This window comes from Ixodes scapularis, unplaced genomic scaffold, assembly GCF_016920785.2.
Source record: "Ixodes scapularis isolate PalLabHiFi unplaced genomic scaffold, ASM1692078v2 PGA_scaffold4__175_contigs__length_147842914, whole genome shotgun sequence".
Classification (NCBI taxonomy): Eukaryota; Metazoa; Arthropoda; class Arachnida; order Ixodida; family Ixodidae; genus Ixodes; species Ixodes scapularis.
This window is the reverse complement of record NW_024609879.1, coordinates 523,346-542,417: the sequence shown is the minus strand read 5'-3', so window position 1 is coordinate 542,417 and position 19,072 is coordinate 523,346. Positions and strand designations below refer to the sequence as shown.

At 48.4% G+C, this 19,072-nt stretch overlaps 1 protein-coding gene across 1 annotated transcript in view; it reads left to right on the top strand.

The window, feature by feature from the left end:
* Positions 1-19,072, top strand: part of LOC8037225 (E3 ubiquitin-protein ligase UBR2) — a 122,157-nt gene that overhangs the window by 24,868 nt on the left and 78,217 nt on the right. Inside the window, exons 4-8 of the mRNA XM_029991547.3 lie at positions 370-496; positions 5,637-5,843; positions 8,707-8,829; positions 12,779-12,923; positions 16,891-17,294. Of these exons, the coding sequence (XP_029847407.2) occupies positions 370-496; positions 5,637-5,843; positions 8,707-8,829; positions 12,779-12,923; positions 16,891-17,294 (1,006 nt within the window). The remainder of the gene's footprint in view (positions 1-369; positions 497-5,636; positions 5,844-8,706; positions 8,830-12,778; positions 12,924-16,890; positions 17,295-19,072) is intronic.

Genomic DNA, 19,072 nt, shown 5'->3' with positions numbered 1-19,072 from the left:
CGGCACGGGCGGCCATCTCAAAAGTATCACTTGCACAGAGCGTCCAGTTTCGCAATTTAAAAAACCGCGCCAAAACAAATACAACCGGAGTTATACAGTTGTAGTTCCCTACAAACCCACCAGATGGCAGCACGTCCCTGCGAACGCGCCCGTTCAAGCAAAGGCGTGAATTTTTGAATGAGCAGTCGCGGACGTACCAGTACGTCAGCAACCATGCGGGACGCTCCCGCACTGACGTACAGGTACGTCAGTGACCATGAAAGGGTTAAATTTAATCCCAGGGTACAAAAGTTGACCTTTCCAAGGGGTGTGTCTCCTTTAGATGAGAAGTAGCAAAATATGGAGCCCGGGGTGGGGGCGTGCGTGCAGTGCCCACAAGAACCACAAGTACAAGATGAGCATGAGCTGCGGGGGCGGCTACTGTGACTGCGGAGACCTGGAGGCCTGGAAGGAGTTCCCCTTCTGCCAGACGCACGGACGCTCCTCGGCCAAGCAGGTGACTCGTCCCCTCTCCAAAGATTTTTCCTTCTTTTTTTGGAAATACCGCTTAGAATGGGTCCCCTATAGGACCCGTGAAACGCGCATTCGTTTTTCGCCCCACGCCATAGAAGTCGGAGAAAAAATGAAAGAGAAACGAGCAGCCACGTGATCTGGAGCCGATTATGAGCCGCCAATTTTGATCATAGCTACGCTTTAGGGTTGGCAAAGCGGAGGACACGCTCCGAGTTCCAGACATTGTTACGGTTCGGCTGTTGTCGTCATTGCAGCAATTCGACACGGGCCACTGTCCGATTGCCTCTCGAGCTGTCGATTATCACGAGCCCAAATCAAGTGCTCATGCAATGGTCGGGTCCAATTTATGAACCGCATTCAAATATCGTCACTGGGTACTGCAGTCCCCCAGTTGCATCAAGTTTTGCGAAGGAGAGATTGAATGAAAACGCATGCTTTTGTCCTTGAAAAACATCCCAACAAATGAGTTTCTTCGCCAGTGGCGTTGCATGCAAGTACCCTTAAGTCCCACTGGCCTGCAAGGGCTCCTGTAGCTGCAAAGGTACTCGTTGAGCAGGCTTTACAGATGGCTCGGCGTCTTCCCAAAGAACCGCGTGGTAGTGCCGTTTCACACATCCGTTCCTTCAAAGGTTCCGGGGAACTCGTCCGCAATAGATGGTTTTTGAATGGGCGGTACACGCACAACGCCAGCCCAAACATCTTGCTCGCCTTCAGTCCTAGAAGTGACTGTCAAAAATTTTTCACAACAAAAGAGTAGATGTAAGCTTCTCTTTCATTGATCTTGAACCAGAGTTTCGTCATTCCAATGCGTTTCATCAATCCACCGTCTCCAAGTGCAACTTGACTGGGCTTCGAATCTGGTGCACTGTTTAATGTTCACTGCATAAGGCAGAAGGTTTGCCTGAGACAGAGCATGCACTTTCAGCTTGATTTTTCCTCCTCCAAAGGTCCAAGTGCTCACCATCCAGTCTGTCTTTCTGGCTTCTTGGCGCCAACATTCAGGACGTCAAGTCGTCTTTCCCACGAAGCTGTTTCCCATATACCACACCAATGTCCTTGCTTATGCGGCAGTTCCGCGTGCCCGCCACTCGTTGACCCGCGAGACGGCACGCCACAAATTGGTCATTTCTCCCACATTTCTGGCAGGTTCTTCCTAAGTCGGGACGGCATTGAGAGTCGTGAACCAAATTACCTACAACGATTGCAACTAGTTCTCTGCTTGGTGCACATCTGTCCCACAATTGGTCTTCCGAGAACATCAGCCTGCTTCTCATTTGCTTCCCACGCTTGATTCTGCTTTTCTGAAATTTCAGCAGCCTGGCAGATTTGTATCGCATTGTCAAGCGTGAGGTTGGTTTCCCGCAGAAGCTTCGTTCGCAGTTTTTTGTCAAAAATTTCAAACGCGATTAGGTCTCAAAGCATTAAATCTGTAACACTTCTGAAATTGTGCGACTGGATTTTGGTTCTTAAACCTCGAAGAAACTCTTTGAAAGACTCTTTCTCTCGCTACCGTGTGCCTCTAAAGACATAGTGCTCGTATAGCTGATTCTCGCATGGAATGCAGTAGGCTTCGACCTTCTTCACCAGGGTCGTGTACCATTCCTCGTCCTGAACACAAAGTTGTTGTAGACCTCAATCGCTTCTCGGGCGACACGAAGCAGCAAGGCCGCCTTTTGGTCTTCCTTCTTCTTTGTGAATCCCATAGCCTTTAGGTCCAACCTTTGCTCAAACTCGAGCCAGTTCTGCTCGAGGTTGCCAGTCGGGCGTAGTACCTCCAGGGACAGATCTATTTCAGTCGTCGGCTGCGCTTAGCCTCCTCGTTTCAATATCCTGTCGGCTGCGCCATGACTCGAGCAGCGATCACGGATCACTCGTGAGATATGTTCCATTTAATACTGCGACGGTCTCACTCTTTTATACCCAAACCCCCAGGAGTTGGATCGAGCCAGTGGTGACGTCTTAGGACATTGCATATGTGATACAATGACAAGTAGAGAACTTTGCATAATAGGGAGATGGAAATGTTTCCACCGTGTGGAAAGTGGGGTGAGGAAAAGGTGGGATTCCTTTAAAGACACGCTGGAAAAATGGGAGTTATTGAATCAAATCAAATGCACAGCACAGTTTTGACGGATTCAGGGAAGGAGAGAAATGGGTGGTTTTACATTCATTAGACCAGTTACGAACCGAGTCGAGGTCACTTCGTAACGTCCGGGGTAAAGGAGGCAGCTGGGGGCAAACAAACGCGTAGGTGGGATTGCACAAGCGCATGTAGTGGGGACCGGCATGCAATGCGTGCAGGCAGGAAGTGGACGCCGCGGTCGGAAGATGCCTCTCTCTCCCGTCGTCATCCTAGTCTACGCCCACTCGCAAACACCTTTTGACCGATCTCTAGTACATCTCGTCGAGGTTCCTTTGGGACGTCGCCACATTTCGGGTCACGGCAGAGGTCGCTGTTCCGGTTTCCAGACCGGATATTTGGGCTCGTTCGAAAGGGAGGGGTCTTGTTTTTATGACGGAAGATTACGAGGGGAGCTGGGCAGCTGGTGCTTCTATGCTTTCCGGCGACCGAATCCGGGTGTTTGGTGGTTTTAAAGTCTCGACGTTTACTCGAGCGATGTTTGTTCCCAAGTTTTGTTGCGGGAAGGCGGGTATTTCCGGAGGCAAGAGTGCAAACGCCGAAATGAGCCGAAAAAATCTCCTTTGACACGAGCGAATGCATATTTTATTTTTTAGAAATTTGGGAATGCAGTAAAACTAAACTCGAAATTTGAAAGAATTCCTAATTTAGCGAGAATAAACTCTGATAAGCCTGACATGGAAACAGCGCACCCTCAAAACAAGCACTCTAAGCTTTCATGCACACAAAAGAAAGAACCACTTACACAGCGCTGACTGACAACTCTATGTTATATTTACAATTTTCGTTTTCGTCTTTCTTTGGGACTAGGGTTTCTATGGCAAAAGATTGCCCTTTTCTTCTTCCTTTTTTTTTTTCTGTGCTTTTGTAATAGGAAGCTAAACCATAAAATTATTGTATGGCTAAGTACTCAAATTCTTTGTTGGACAACATTATGGAAGGAGTGCTGACACATCTCTCCTTTTTCCTGGCAATGTTCTCTGCTTCCATGATTTCTCTTGTCAGCTTGTCGTAGTTCCTGCCTAACACTGTGCATTTCTCCAGCTGCGCTGTGCAGCCACAGTCTCGGCAGTGAATTCCCAGGTGTCCGGAGTTTTTGTTGGTGATAGTGCAGTTGTGCTCACGAAGGCGATCGTTGACGCACCGTCCGGTCTGTCCTATGTATTGTCGTCCACAGGTTAGAGGGAAGGAGTAGACCGCCTTTTCGGTACACTGTACGAAGTTGTTTTTATGTTTCTTCGTGCACTTGACTGTGGTTCTTGTGGGTGTGTTTACTCGCTTGCACAGGCTATGAAGTTTGCTAGGGGCTGAGAAGACAATGTCCAGGTTAACTCTATTAGCTATTTTCTTTAGAGCGTAGGAAAAGTTGTGAATATATGGCACAATGATCGGTTTTTTGGCCCTGTCTTTTTCTTTTTGTTTAATGTGGTCCCCTTGCTTGATGTCTTTGATGAGTCTTTCGGCCACTGATGTTAGTAAGGAGGTTGGATACCCTGCGCATTTTAATCGAGAGACTTGCCCGTTGAAGCTTGTTTGCATGGAATGGCAGCATGATTTTGTAAGTGCGTTGTTGAGACTTAACCGCACAATGCTCCGCTTAACAAGTTTCGAGTGCGCCGAGTTGAAAGGTAGAAGCGGCTTTTCCCCCCTGGGCTCATAGGTCCAGCATACATGATAAGGTAAAATAAAAAGTCGCAGATCCAGGAATCTTAACGAGCGGTCAACTGGAAGTTTGTGCGTGAAGTTTAAAGGGCTCATGCAGCCTTTAAAGCTGTCTAGAACTTCGGCAACCATGGTTGTAAAGTTTTGATCATCGGTTTCTAGTACGATTAAATAATCGTCAACATACCGGAATACTTTGATAACTTTGGAAGTATCCAAGGTGTGCTTTAACTGCCTGTCTTGGTGGGCAAGATAAAGGTCGCTAAGGACAGGGGCAATGCATGATCCTATGCAGACTCCCTGCTTTTGTAGGTATATATGACCATCCCAAGTAGCGAACGTGGATTTGAGATAGAGGTTAATCAAGTTCAAAAATTCTCCTTGGGAAATGCCTGATGCATTCTGGAATGAAATAGTGCCATAGGTGTCTATGCGCTCCTCAATGCACTGTAGGAGACGGTCTTGGGGCAGGGCATAGTAAAGGTCCTTAATATCGATGGAGAACACTTGTAGATTTTTCCGTGCACGAAGTGCACGAAGAAACATAAAAACAACTTCGTACAGTGTACCGAAAAGGCGGTCTACTCCTTCCCTCTAACCTGTGGACGACAATACATAGGACAGACCGGACGGTGCGTCAACGATCGCCTTCGTGAGCACAACTGCACTATCACCAACAAAAACTCCGGACACCTGGAAATTCACTGCCGAGACTGTGGCTGCACAGCGCAGCTGGAGAAATGCACAGTGTTAGGCAGGAACTACGACAAGCTGACAAGAGAAATCATGGAAGCAGAGAACATTGCCAGGAAAAAGGAGAGATGTGTCAGCACTCCTTCCATAATGTTGTCCAACAAAGAACTTGAGTACTTAGCCATACAATAATTTTATGGTTTAGCTTCCTATTACAAAAGCACAGGAAAAAAAAAAAAAAAAAAAAAAGGAAGAAGAAAAGGGCAATCTTTTGCCATAGAAACCCTAGTCCCAAAGAAAGACGAAAACGAAAATTGTAAATATAACATAGAGTTGTCAGTCAGCGCTGTGTAAGTGGTTCTTTCTTTTGTGTGCATGAAAGCTTAGAGTGCTTGTTTTGAGGGTGCGCTGTTTCCATGTCAGTCATGAACAACCAACTCGCCCGAACCTCCGTTTTATCTGATAAGCCACAAATTTTTGGCACTAAAATAGAGTGAAAAAAGATGCTCCGAATTTCCCGGAAAGTGAACTGGCCAAGACACAACTTCTAAGATGATATCCTAAGTTGAGGGAATGAGACCCGCCAGATGGGTTTGTCGCCAAAGAGATGGAAGAGGGGAATGCGCAGGGCGGAGCGGAGGAGGACCCCCTGGAGCGGCTTCCTCCTGACCTGGTGAGCCGGGTGGAGCTGGTGCTGCGGGCGGTGCTGCTCTACTGCCACCAGATGCTCACCTGGAACAAGTCGACGGAGCTGCCCCCGGACCTGGCCCCCGGCGTCCAGCAGGACACCTTCGTCACCATGCTCTTCAACGACGAGGCGCACACCTACGAGCAGGTCGGGGGAAAGCACGGGTCGTTAGTGGCCAGCGATAGAACCGCCATTTGAGCCAAAATTAAATCTTTGCTAAGACAAAGGGGAAATGTGAAAATATTTACTTCATTTTAATATCGCTTGAAGTTAAGAAAAGGGAAATACATATGTATTTGTCTCTACGTTACTTTTGTCTTACGTAAAAGCACGTTGGAAGGCTCGAACACTGGCAACTCTCAACATGCGCACACGCGCTAAAAGCTTGAGCACGGAACATTTGCCACACTCAATCAGTTGAATCGCCTAAAGAACTCGCCGAGAGAGATTTCCACCTAGTCGCACTTCTGGTGCTCTTTGGGTGCTCTCATCGGCTGCGCCTAAGGCTTAAGAGGAAATGAAATTCAGAGACTGCGTGCCAAGTGCGCTGGCCTCGTCATCATCCGAATTTTAAGACCGTGTCGGCCGCGTCGGGAGCTAAAAGCTGGCAGAAAAATGTGCAAAATGGTGGGATGGCGGTTATCATAATAAGACGGGACGGGGACTTTTGATGACTCGATTATCGTGTCTGCCACGTGCCTTTGCACCGTGGCTACGAAGTACCGTGGCACTGGTGCCACTTGCATGGAGCTTCACCGCCTTGATCCGGAGCGGGGAGCTTCGCAGCTTTGCGCGGGAGTGCTAGGAGCAGCGGCTGACACAGTCGGCTGACACAGGGGCTAGGACCTTCTTGGGTCTGGATCTTGGGTCGATTATTAAAAGCTGGCGGAAAAAGGGGTAAAAAACGCGGGTCTATATTCAAATAAATAGGTCAGTCGATGTAGTTCCCGTGTAGCCGTCAATCGAAAGGGCGGCGAACTCGGAGTCGACTCTGGCTTCAAGGCCGCTAATGTGCAGGGATACTTTATAAAAAGTGTCTTTAGGTTTCCATAGTATTTGTAGGTGGCCCTTTATGCAATTTGTGATATAGGAATCTCGAGCTTTCATAGGTAACTTGGGAGGACGTGCTCCTATTAAGCTTAGTGGTTAACCTGGTTTTGGCTGGCGTTTTCGGGAATTCTATCTATGGGCTAAATAAGCTATCAGTATATAGGGGGGAGAGGCCTGACAAACTGCAAGAGCATCGCTCGACACTTGCAATATATTGCAAGGATTGTTCCCCCTTACTAGACAACACGCGTGTGGAATTTCTAATAGGTTCTCAGTCAGCGGCTGTTCTGCCTGCTCCTTCTACTTTTGTGGTGTCTTTCTGCGCCATTTGTAATCTCGTCGTTCAACGACACACTAAGCCCAGCAATCCACCCTTTCCTATTAAGCGCATTATTACTATCACATTTTTTCTAACACTACTTGCCTGATTACGGACGCAGTGACCCATCGCTTGGGACAAGTTGATGGTCCAGAACCATTGCCCAATGGCACTGCTTGGACCCTGATTTTAAAACTTGCGGATTGAGGCGGCAAGTAGGTCTAGTTGCTCGTTCACATTCTTAAAGTTATACGCCAAGAACAACGAGGACACGAGAAAAGATGCAGACTGGATGAGGCATACTTTCAACCAAATGTTACCTTGAAGAAAAAAAAACAAAAAAAAAAACTCACAAACACGAACGCAGGTTGAGGTACACATGCGGATGGGAAATATTTTGCAGTCACCGTGGAGATGAAGAAGTGGCAAAAACTAGCACATATTGCTATGTGACACATTCATTTCTAAGACTCTATGGTGAACATCTTGGACAGAGATCTGTCTGGTTGGGTGAAATGACTAAATTAAAAGTCTATTCTCCAACCACAAAATCGTAAAAAGGAGTCTTGATGTTTCGAAGCCTACCTCTTCAGGGGTGGCTATAGGTTGTATGGGGCAGTTGCAACCTCAACCTCTTCGTCTTTGTAAATGAGAAAACATTATTCCCTCTTTTTAAGTTGGCAATGTTTTGGTCGCTGGTCTCGTAACCTGATGTAGGCTTTGCATGTACACAGACGGTAAGGCACCTAGGGAGCTGTTGATGTTTCGTGGCGTCTGCTGGATATGCCGAAATTCCAATGAGCGAAGCCAATCAAATGGTCACGTGCTTCGCAGGGTTCAGAAGCTGCGCTGCGTTCACGGTCGAAGTCGGAACTTGTTTTTATGGTTTTGTGGTTGGAGAATTCTCTTTTAATTGGTAATTTCTAAGATACGAATATTCCTTATCTGTATAACGAGGGGGCACTGATGCACACATCAGTGCCATGGGATCTTACCTTGAAGGCCTCTGGAATTTCGGGCTTGATTTTTGTTGCGCCGCTTCCCACTATATTTCGTTAAAATTTGGGTTACACTCGCAGCGATCACAATGTACGGCCAAGGGTTATGCGATTATTACGACAGTGCTGTCTACATTTTGTGCGATTATTACGACAGTGCTGTCTACATTTTCCTCCTAGTTTTGTTTTTCATTCGCGTATTCATAAAAGGTGTCCCCAAAAAGTGTAGATGCGTGCGTGTAATGTGCAAGTGTAATGCGGGAGCATGACGCAAAGGTGCAAGATTTAGCGAACTTGCGAATTACTAAAAATTGGCGTATAACTATACGCCAAGTGAGGCTCTTTTCTAAATTTAGCGCGAAAACATTTTTTCCCAGATGTGCAGGACAAGAATCCACTGAATTTTGGGGAAATCTAGAGTGACTCTTGAGGCGAGAGAGCAAGGTTAGTCAACAGCCGGCGTAGTTGGGAACACATTCTATGGCATTGACTTAAGACAGACAGACGGGGATGAAGCTCCTCGTAACTCGGGCGACTGCTTGCTGATGGAGCAGAGCTGTGCTTGTTTCCCCCGAGGAAGACTCGACCTGAACCGGGTGGTTGAGGATGCCTGGTGGTGACGTGCTCCGACGTGTTGTGGCAGGTGATCCAGACGCTGAACCGGGCCATCGAGTGCACCCACCGGGAGGCCATAGAGTACGCCACCACGGTGGACCGGGAGGGCCGCAGTCTTGTGCGCAGCTCCTCTTTCGCAGACTGCCTGCAGGTGGGTCCCGCCTCCAGGTTTCTCTGCGTGTACCTTCCTGGGCCTTGACTGTGCTCCTTTCCTTTACCTTGAAACCAGGTGTAACCAATCTGTGGTCATTACCAATGGGAGGGTGGCGGGGAGCTGGAAAATCACCTAGCGCAGGGGTTCTCAAACTTTTCATTCCAGGGGACCCCAACAAGCCTCAAAAAGTCCCGGATGGATGGATGTTAATGCTATACCCTTTGCACCACCTAGCCTAAGTCTAAAAAGACCCAACGTATGATTCCTCCCGTCCGTCTAAGACCAATTTTCTCCCCCTAACTATCACCAGGCAGTGTGGGATATCACCAGGATGACCTTCGGAGGATCGGCAAAAAGAAAACTAAAACCATCACCCCTGCCTCTTCCCCCCGGCGAGGGAGTCGCCAATTTTCCCCTGGTCAAACTTTTTCGGCGTTACCCAGCACCGGACCCACTGGGAGACAGGGTTCAGTCTTTGGGCCGGAGGCACGCAGGAAGGAGCCCCAATTTTCCTCTGTCCCCAGCTGTGCTAGTTAGTTGTGCATCATTCATTTTTCCCTACATAATATCCACCAATCTTCTAATCGTCTCTTTGTCACTGTAATCCTTTCCTCTAGCGTCCTTCATTCGTCGCCAGCAAAACCCAGATTCCCGGCCAAATCAGTTACCCCTTCAGGGGGGGCAGGGCGAAGCCCCGTGCACTACAAAACCAAGTGCTCTAGTGTCTCGCTATCATTAGGGAGTTTTAGAATAATGTACTCAATTTTAGCGCACGCTAGTGCTAAATTTAACGCTTGCATTAGTGCACGCGACGCAAGGGGGTTTTAGAATAGCGTTCTTCCACCGCGACGCAAAAGCCCAAGCATCTCGCGCTTGCAACGCCACCAAGATACATTAACACTTTTTATTTCACACACGAAATGCTGTAACTTCAGATTTTTGGTTCGTAGTAACAATTTTACATTTGTTTAAATGTGAGAATGCGACGTGAGCAATCGACCAGTCGTGTCCGCTTGCGTCGCCTCGGCGAGAGTGTACTGACCTTCACGGATAAATGTTCGCTCGTCGCAAGCATCAAGTTGCTAGTGATCTTTGCCCACCTTACTGGGTTTTCCAAACCTAGTGCAATGTCGTCCCATATTGAAAATTGCAGTCGCAAGTATGCCACTGACGTTGCGCTTACACCTCGCCAAGGCGGCTGCAGCCATGGTCCTGGGGGCCGCCATTTTTTTAACTGTGCTCATCTTGGCTTTAGCCAACTTCTGATCACAAATCCCTTTTGGAGGAGTGCAAAGACCCTTTGCGTACGCACGCAACTTCTGAGAAATAGTGTAAGCTAAAATAGCGTGCGCAAAGCGCAAATTGTGGTTTGCATTCAGCGCATGCTCAGTTGCGACGACGCTATTCTTTGCGTACGCAAAGCTTTAGCGTGCGCTATTCTAAAACTCCTTATTATGGCAGGCGGCACATAATCTGTTTGTCTCCTTTAATTTAGCCCTATGTGTCCTTGTCCTCAAAACTCTCGTCCTCGCCTCAAACAGCAAAAAACTTCTCAGTGAATTGTCAAACGCATTTTCTTTTCTTGTGTCCTATTTTTCTGACCTATTTTCCTGCATTCTTCCCTCTCGCACTTTCCTTGCTGTTTCTTTCACTTTCTTCTTTACTGAAGTACTCTGCTCTGCCCTATCGCTAGTGTGTAGGTGATGGGGCTGAGGAAACCCCGCCCCCCTTTTTTTTTGCTAACCAGTACTACTAAACAATAAAGGCATTTCAATAGTGAACACGAGTTTATTGCACTGACAGAATAAGACAAAATCGAAGGCTGCAGAAAGAATAAGAAGGCTTACACTGGGGCATGATGTAAAATGTATATACAGGGTGTCACAAAAAAAAAAAAATATACAGGTTTTTCTTTACCACAAAAATAAACTAGGCATCGCCGAACGCTCATTCTCCGCCCAAAGGTAGAGCTAGAGGTCACAACCAGGTGCCAAAGTTTCAGCTTGATCCGATATATTAATCAAAAGTTATAATTGATTTCCTGAAAATGTCTGTGGGAAAATGGGGCTCTATGAGCACCAGAAACTGGAAATGGGCAAAACTGGGCTCCATTTTTGAACGAAAGAAACAAATCAAATCGAAAGTTTGAACAAAAGAAACAAATCAATCTTTCTTTTCAACGCTCTGAGCTAAATCACAGCACGATGTCAAGCACTTGATCGTCGGCAAAACTGCCGGACATGTCATGGTCGTCGGAAGCTTCGTAGACATCCTCACAAATTCGCAGCAATGCCTCACCGACACCGTTGCGAAATGTCGACAACAAGAAACGAAAGAAGGCGGAGACGGGCGAAATGAGGAAAGACCATATACAAAGATGTGAGCAATGCCGCCGTGAGCAGTGCGAACCGCAAGTAACCTTAGCATTTTGTCTTGCTTCTCATCCGCGCAGGGCAAGGTGCGTTGCCAAGCATTTCCTTTCGCTTCCCCCTTCGCTCAGTAGGGTCCTGAAATTTGGTCACGAATGTAGCTTAAAATTCTCTGGTTACGATGGTAGCTCGAGTTAACTTTTTACATTTGCGAAAAAAGAAAGGTCAACTTATATTCAAATACATACGGTAGTTTTTTTTTTTTTAAACCTAAATTTTGTCCCTCGAATCGGCGCCGCAGGTTTGCGTTTGGATGCTCGTCGGCGTGCCAGCTGGTCTTCGCATGTTTGCTGCTCTAAAATATTCTTCCCGATTTCGTGGGTTAAGGTCTACTTTCCCTACCGATTTTGGTTGAGCTGCCAAATTTTCGACGAGAAAAGAAATGGAAATGAAAATGGACGTTTTCTTTTATACAAAACTCTATAGCGCATAATGCGATAGTTTTGTAGGTTCTCATCATTTATTTGATTTGGGCGACTCTCTACGATAATGAATTTTTTACATTTTGTAATGGTATTTCGTTCATATAACTATTTAATCTCATCCAGTTTTTTTAACTCACAATTTTACGTTTATTCAATTTGCGCGATTGTTACTTTTTTTGCTTAGTAGATTTAGAATGAATGCAGAAACGCACACCGATAGTCTGCATCAAAGTATAACCGTCAATTTCGTTCGGTTTTCTACGCATTTATGTTTTGCATCGCGAGCTCACTTTTGGGCTCAGTTTCGAAGAGTGTCGTGCATTCTCGGTCATGACGTGCCAACATCCGACGATGCGAAGTCGGCACCGTGCCGAATGGCGCTGCCAGACCTCCAAAGTCCGCCTTTGTTGTACTAGGCGTCAACTGCTTTGTACTCAGTCGTCGAGGCGCAGCATCCACGGTGCCGGAGCCCCGCATTGCCGCGACTCGGTTTTGCATCTCATTCACTCTTGTGTGAAGGAGATTACGCTAGCCTCGACAGCGAAGCACGAAAGAGCCGTATTTGGGTACAGGCAACGATTGGCAGAACTATAGAGGTTTTGTTCCATTGGTACACCTTTTGTGCGTGCATTTGACTAAGGACAGAGGTAGAATCTGGAGAGGAAAGCAGACTCGCAGCTTGCTACAAATGCAATGGAGAGGAGAGGCAGCAAAGTGGAAGGAGTCAACTGGGGCATGCTGCCCGGAGCACGTCCCGGAAGCGTTCTACAGCGCCCGTGCGTCCCCAATTGGCGACTTGTTACGTCGCGGGAAGCCGCGCGTCGGATGTCGTAACTCTGCCGGTACATGTTTGTACAAAAAGTGGGAGGGAGAGCGAGCGTTGCCGTCATTGCGGCTGCCGAAGCTTTTGCAGACCATGAATCCAGAGAGGGAAGTGCAGCACCACCAAGGTTGCGGCAGACAACGGCGTGACGCTCGTTCGACGGCCGGAAAGGGACTTTTGAGGAGGCGGTAAATGCTCGAGACGTGCTTGGGCAGCTCTGGCTGTAAAACCAGACGTCCATCAGGGCACCCTTTGGGACTCCCGTGCAGGTGAAGCAGCACATTGAGCGCTTCACGTCCCGACACGGCAGCCGTCCCCTGCGGGTGCTGGTCATGCACTCTTCCGTGGTTGCCCACCAGACCTTTGCCATGCGGCTCCTGTCCTGGCTCCAGGGCTTCCTCTCCCAGTGCCAGGGTGAGTCCGACTCTATTTACTTTTTGGGAAAATTCCTAAGTGGGACTTTGCGGATCGGATGCGACGAAATGCGGCCCAGTTGACGCGTAAATATGCTCGCTTTGTCTGGAATCGGTCGCATCTGGGCGCAGAGACGTAGAAATTTTTATTACGCTCGCCGTGTGTCGGGCAGCTTGTAGTGCGAGCCGGTTGGATAACTGCTCTCTTTCGCTGAATCTTTGGTCCAAAGCAGATACGATAATGTCACATTTATGTAGTCCCCAACATGCATGGTTTGAAGCACTTGAAAGTGGGCTTCTTGCAACGCACATAGTTCTGTCGTGGGAAACTTCGCTGTGGAAATACGTGGGGTGTGCAACCTGCGGCTTTCACGGTTCACTTGTTTCTCTTTCTAAACATGGGAAACATGGTCAGTGTTAGGTCAAGAAAAGGACAAGCCCCCTATGCAGAGGCCTCCTTTCTTTCCACACTAGAAGAGTCAATGCCACAAAGTCCTCTACTTTCACTTTAGTAGAGCATTCACCCTGCTAAAGTGGAGAGTGGAGGGCTTTTAATGCGAACACATTAACTGTCCTATGGAGCGAAGCAGGCATTGTCTGTAGCAGCGCAACGGCACCTAAATTCCCATTGGCTGCAACGCGTGATGTGGCTCTATAGCAACGGCGTCACCGTTACTAAGAGGCCAGCCCAACTGCTGGCGGTGCAGCAGGAGGGGAGGACTCAGGTATGTGCTGGCCTGATGTTAGGCCTAATGTTAGGCCTATCGTTATGCTTTAAGGTCTAATGTTGTCAACCGGTACCCGCAGCTAGGGCTATGGTGATGATGAGAGGACACCTAATTTCAGCATGCACCGCGCCGAGCTTCGCACTCGCGCTGCTGCCTGACTCAGCGGCGCAGCAGTCACCAGCAAGCCAGGGCAATCTGTGCGGTGCACCGCCGCACTCTGTGCTGGCGCTGCGGCCGCTTCTGCTCCTCTTGGCACCGAGAATGCTTTCATATTCACAACTCATAAGAAGTGCTGAGGTGTCCTCGGAATTTATTTAGGCAGAGCTTTTTATATCCTGCAGCAAAGTACAGAGGAAACTTTGATTGCAATGAAATTATCGATATGTTACTACAATGGAATCTCGTTGATACGATTTTCACAGGAACCAAAAAATGCAACGTGTTACCCGAAAATCGTATTATCCAAAATGAGCTAAAAAAATTTAATAAAATATACATACCCGGTGAGAAACTTGCTTTTATTCCGCAGCCTTCAAATAGTCGGTCACTTTGTTTTGGGTTTTCTTTTCAATATCAATAAACAAGTTCTTTTCAAAGTTAAAAAAAAAGATCCGCAGTTTGGTCGGCCAGCTCGGCCAGCTCGCGATCTCATAAGCCTTCTTGCGAAGAACTTTACCGTCGATGTTCACACGTGCTGCTCATACTTCTTTAAACCAAGCCAGGAGGATCTGTTCCATCTGTGCATGCTGCGTACCTCTCAATTGCTTGACACTGGCGCCAAAGACTCTCAGCTTGTTGCGGACTTCTTCCCGCTTGCCGACGATAGTGTTAAGAGTTGAAACTGGCAATCCAGGTCTTTGCGCTTCTTCGACCTTGCAGATAATGTCCATTTTTTTCTTTTAGAGACAGGGGCTTGTCATGGTGGCCAACAATATCACGAGAGCCTCGAAAGGGAGCACCAGAGAACAAATAGACATAACAAAACAAAGTGCACTCGGAAAAAAAAAAAAAAATGTGCGGAGACGCAAAAATAGTGCAAGAGGTGGCCAACACTGCCAATGCTACCTACCGGGCGCAACGCACACCCAGCCACATGAAACCAGAGTGCGCTACTTTCCGTTTGATGGCAAACAGCAACGCCCGACTGGGCGGTAATGTTGGAACTCCCCAGCGTTAACTGTGGCTCTCTTGCTGTGGCTGCGCAATGGGCCGTTCGTGGCTGATTAGGATGTGATTTGAGCTTGTGATTTCATTGTATTGGAATGTAAAGACATAATTTATTTAAATGCCCGTGAGAACCCGCTTTTGGAGTCGTATTATTCGATTTCAAGCAAAACTATGATTGTATTCTTTGTATCAAAGTACATTTCTCCTATGGGATGTTGGCTGGGAATGAAAAAACAAATTGCAGTGGCTTAGCTCGGCTATGCCAGGATATACGTAGCGTGAGTGGTCGGACATGTCGCTCAGCCTCCTGGCGATGCCGCTTTGCTAGACATTCCTTCCTTTACTCCGGTGTCTCCGCAGCACGTTTAGCCTTCTTCTGTTTGTTCTTCCTACGCTCAACCGCTAATTGCCAGGCAACTACTTCGGGATCCGATGAGTTAAGCTTCTCCGCTCTTCTGCGTCGCAGCAATTTCGCTCTCCTTCTCCATGGTTATACCACACTGGCAGACACCCTGCTATATGTATACCCACTGGTACCTCTGTGCATGCACACAAAATGAGGGGCGCTATCAGGTGGCTCCGGTGTAGCGTCAGACCTGGCTACTGCGCAACGGAGGCGCACAGCTGCGCACGCGGCGGGGCCAATGCGTCTGCCGCGACTATGACGTCCGTCCTCTGGAATGTGCAGACTGGCCAGGCAAACGCGGCGGCGGAGCGCGCGGCGGTGGCGGCTTTGGCGCGGCGGTGGCGGCTCTGGCGCGCCAGCTGTGTGCTGTGTGATGTCACTGCTCCTCGCACATGCGCAGCACGGCTCTGGAGGAGCCACGCGAAACTGCTCAACCTTGGCCAGTGTAGCTCACGCTACAAAAACCACGTAATATACTGAAAAATGTATCATGCCAAATCATGTCAACGAGATTCCACTGTAGTATGTGATAGAATTTGAGGAAGGGGGCTGCTTTCCTTAACTAAATGTTTGGTACGGCGGAAGGTGCTCACTCGGGGAACCACCCTTGGTGCTGGCCCCTTTGGATCCAACGAATTCCCCTGGCTCGCTGTGCCATGCAGCATACGCAATGCGTCGTGAACCTTTTTATGAGCTCCGTTGCATCCAGTTGTGGAAGAGACCTCCGACAAAGGTGTAGACAAGGTCTCCATGGACAGTCGTGAGAGCTCGGTAACGGCTCTTCTTTTACCGCCGCCTTGTTTCGGAGAGTTTGCGAGTGTAGGGGCAGTATTGTTGTCATTCATAAAAGTCGTTGACTACCGGCAGCTATGTCTCAAACAATCCCGTTTTGGAATGAGCGGTCCTTTAGTCTCTTTGGGATTTTCTTTTCCTCAAGGAGCGGCAGAGTGCCCAAGCGCAAGTAGTGTACTGGCTGCGTGTGGATTTAATGTCACGGAGCCAGCCGGTGCGATGCTTTGCAATTCTCAGTTTATCTGCGTGCCGTCAATCGCACCTTTTGGTTCGAAGCTTTGCTCCACCCAATGGGGTTTCGGGCGATGGGCCACGACCGAAACCTCTTTTCTGCCCGTTGCTCGTCCGTCGCTCGCGCTTCCCTCCTCCCCACCTACCATTGGGGTAAGACAAGATTTAAAATGCGCAACCCCAAAAAACATTTCTTTTTAATTGTCCGCTTACAACACGGAGGTATGTCACAAAAGGAACCCCCAGGAAACAAAATTTGGCGTGTTTTTGTCGCGAGACTCGCTTTTAGTAGATGATTCCAAAAGGTGCTTCTCTTTCGAGACCCTAAAATGGAATCAGTTTTTGGAATGGCTCAACATGTTCTTTCTCGGGGAGAGTTTCTAATTCTGGTGTCTCAAGCAGGCACTTGGAAAGATTGCTTGGCGTAGACGCCAAATGCGATCAAGGTGCGGCGGCACTCCGCGTTTTTTTTTTAGTGAGCCACATTTTCTATCGACAATTTTCCCACTAAACTTAGCCGAGAAACGTCGTTCGACATTGCGATGCGATGTCGGATTCTCTGCTAAATTTAGCGGAGAGGCGTCGGGTGAATCACGTCGTTTAGTCTAGAAACGGAGAGGAATTGACGCAATGGGCGGTCGCAGCGTTCCGGCTAGTGTTCAGCGGGGTGATGCTCGAGCCCACGCCGGAAGAGGGCTTCCCGCTGGTGCGCTGCGTGATGCGGGCGGACACCCAGCTGTGGAAGACGGCCCGGGCGGCCTTCCACCAGCTCTTCATCGGGGGCATGCTGATGGACGGCCGCTGCAAGCGGGACTTTGCCGTGGCCTTCACCCGGGACTACCCGGACCTGCTCAAGGAGTTTGTGGCGGACGACCACGAGCACCCGGTGTCGGTCACCTCCCTGTCGGTGCAGATCTTCACGGTGCCCACCTTGGCGCACCTGCTGGTGGCTGAGGAGAACGCCCTGGCCGTGCTGCTGCGCACTTTCCTTTCCGAGTGCGAGAAGCACCGCAATGCCCAGGGCCGGCTCGCCTTCGAGCGCAACCAGGTACGTTGCAGTGTTCCTCGGAGAATCCAAAGCTTCTGTCCACTGTCGGGCCGCCGAATCTCCGGCGGCCCGACAGTGGACAGCCGACAGTGGAAGCCCCATTCCACAGCAGGCGAGACATCTACTTTAAAATAAGAAAAAGACAGTGGACAGTGGAAGCCCCATTCCACAGCAGGCGAGACATCTACTTTAAAATAAGAAAAAGACAGTGGGCAGCCGACACTGGAAGCCCCATTCCACAGTAGGCGAGACATGTACTTTAAAATAAGAAAAAGACAGTGGACAGCCGACAATGGAAGCCCCATTCCACAGCAGGCGAGACATCTACTTTAAAATAAGAAAAATACAGTAGACAATGGAAGCCCCATTCCGCAGCAGGTGAGACATCTACTTTAAAATAAGAAAAAGACAGTGGACAGCCGACAGTGGAAGCCCCATTCCACAGCAGGCGAGACATCTACTTTAAAATAAGAAAAAGACAGTGGACAGTGGAAGCCCCATTCCACAGCAGGCGAGACATCTACTTTAAAATAAGAAAGACAGTGGACAGTGGAAGCCCCATTCCACAGCAGGCAAGACATCTACTTTAAAATAAGAAAAAGACAGTGGACATTTGACAGTGGAAGCCCCATTCCACAGCAGGCGAGACATCTACTTTAAAATAAGAAAAAGACAGGTGACAGCCGACAGTGGAAGCCCCATTCCACAGCAATCGAGACATCTACTTTAAGATAAGAAAAAGACAGTGGACAGCCGACAGTGGAAGCCCCATTCCACAGTAGGCGAGACATCTACTTTAAAATAAGAAAAAGACAGTGGACAGTCGACAGTGGAAGCCCCATTCCACTGTAGGCGAGACATCTACTTTAAAATAAGAAAAAGACAGTAAACAGCCGACAGTGGAAGCCCCATTCCACAGCAGGCGAGACATCTACTTTAAAATAAGAAAAAGACAGTGGACAGCCGACAGTGGAAGCCCCATTCCACAGCAGGCGAGACATCTACTTTAAAATAAGAAAGACAGTGGACAGTGGAAGCCCCATTCCACAGCAGGCGAGACATCTGCTTTAAAATAAGAAAAAGACAGTGGACAGTGGAAGCCCCATTCCACAGCAGGCAAGACATCTACTTTAAAGTAAGAAAAAGACAGTGGACAGCCGACAGTGGAAGCCCCATTCCACAGCAGGCGAGACATCTACTTTAAAATAAGAAAAAGACAGTGGACAGCCGACAGTGGAAGCCCCATTCCACAGTAGGCGAGACATCTACTTTAAAATAAGAAAAAGACAGTGGACAGCCGACAGTGGAAACCCCATTCCACAGTAGGTGAGACATCTACTTTAAAATAAGAAAAAGACAGTGGACAGCTGACAGTGGAAGCCCCATTCCACAGCAGGCGAGACATCTACTTTAAAATAAGAAAAAGACAGTGGACAGTGGAAGCCCCATTCCACAGTAGGCGAGACATCTACTTTAAAATAAGAAAAAGACAGTGGACAGCCGACAGTGGAAGCCCCATTCCACAGCAGGCGAGACATCTACTTTAAAATAAGAAAAAGACAGTGGACAGTGGAAGCCCCATTCCACAGCAGGCGAGACATCTACTTTAAAATAAGAAAAAGACAGTGGACAGTGGAAGCCCCATTCCACAGCAGGCGAGACATCTACTTTAAAATAAGAAAAAGACAGTGGACAGCCGACAGTGGAAGCCCCATTCCACAGCAGGCGAGACATCTACTTTAAAATAAGAAAAAGACAGTGGACAGCCCACAGTGGAA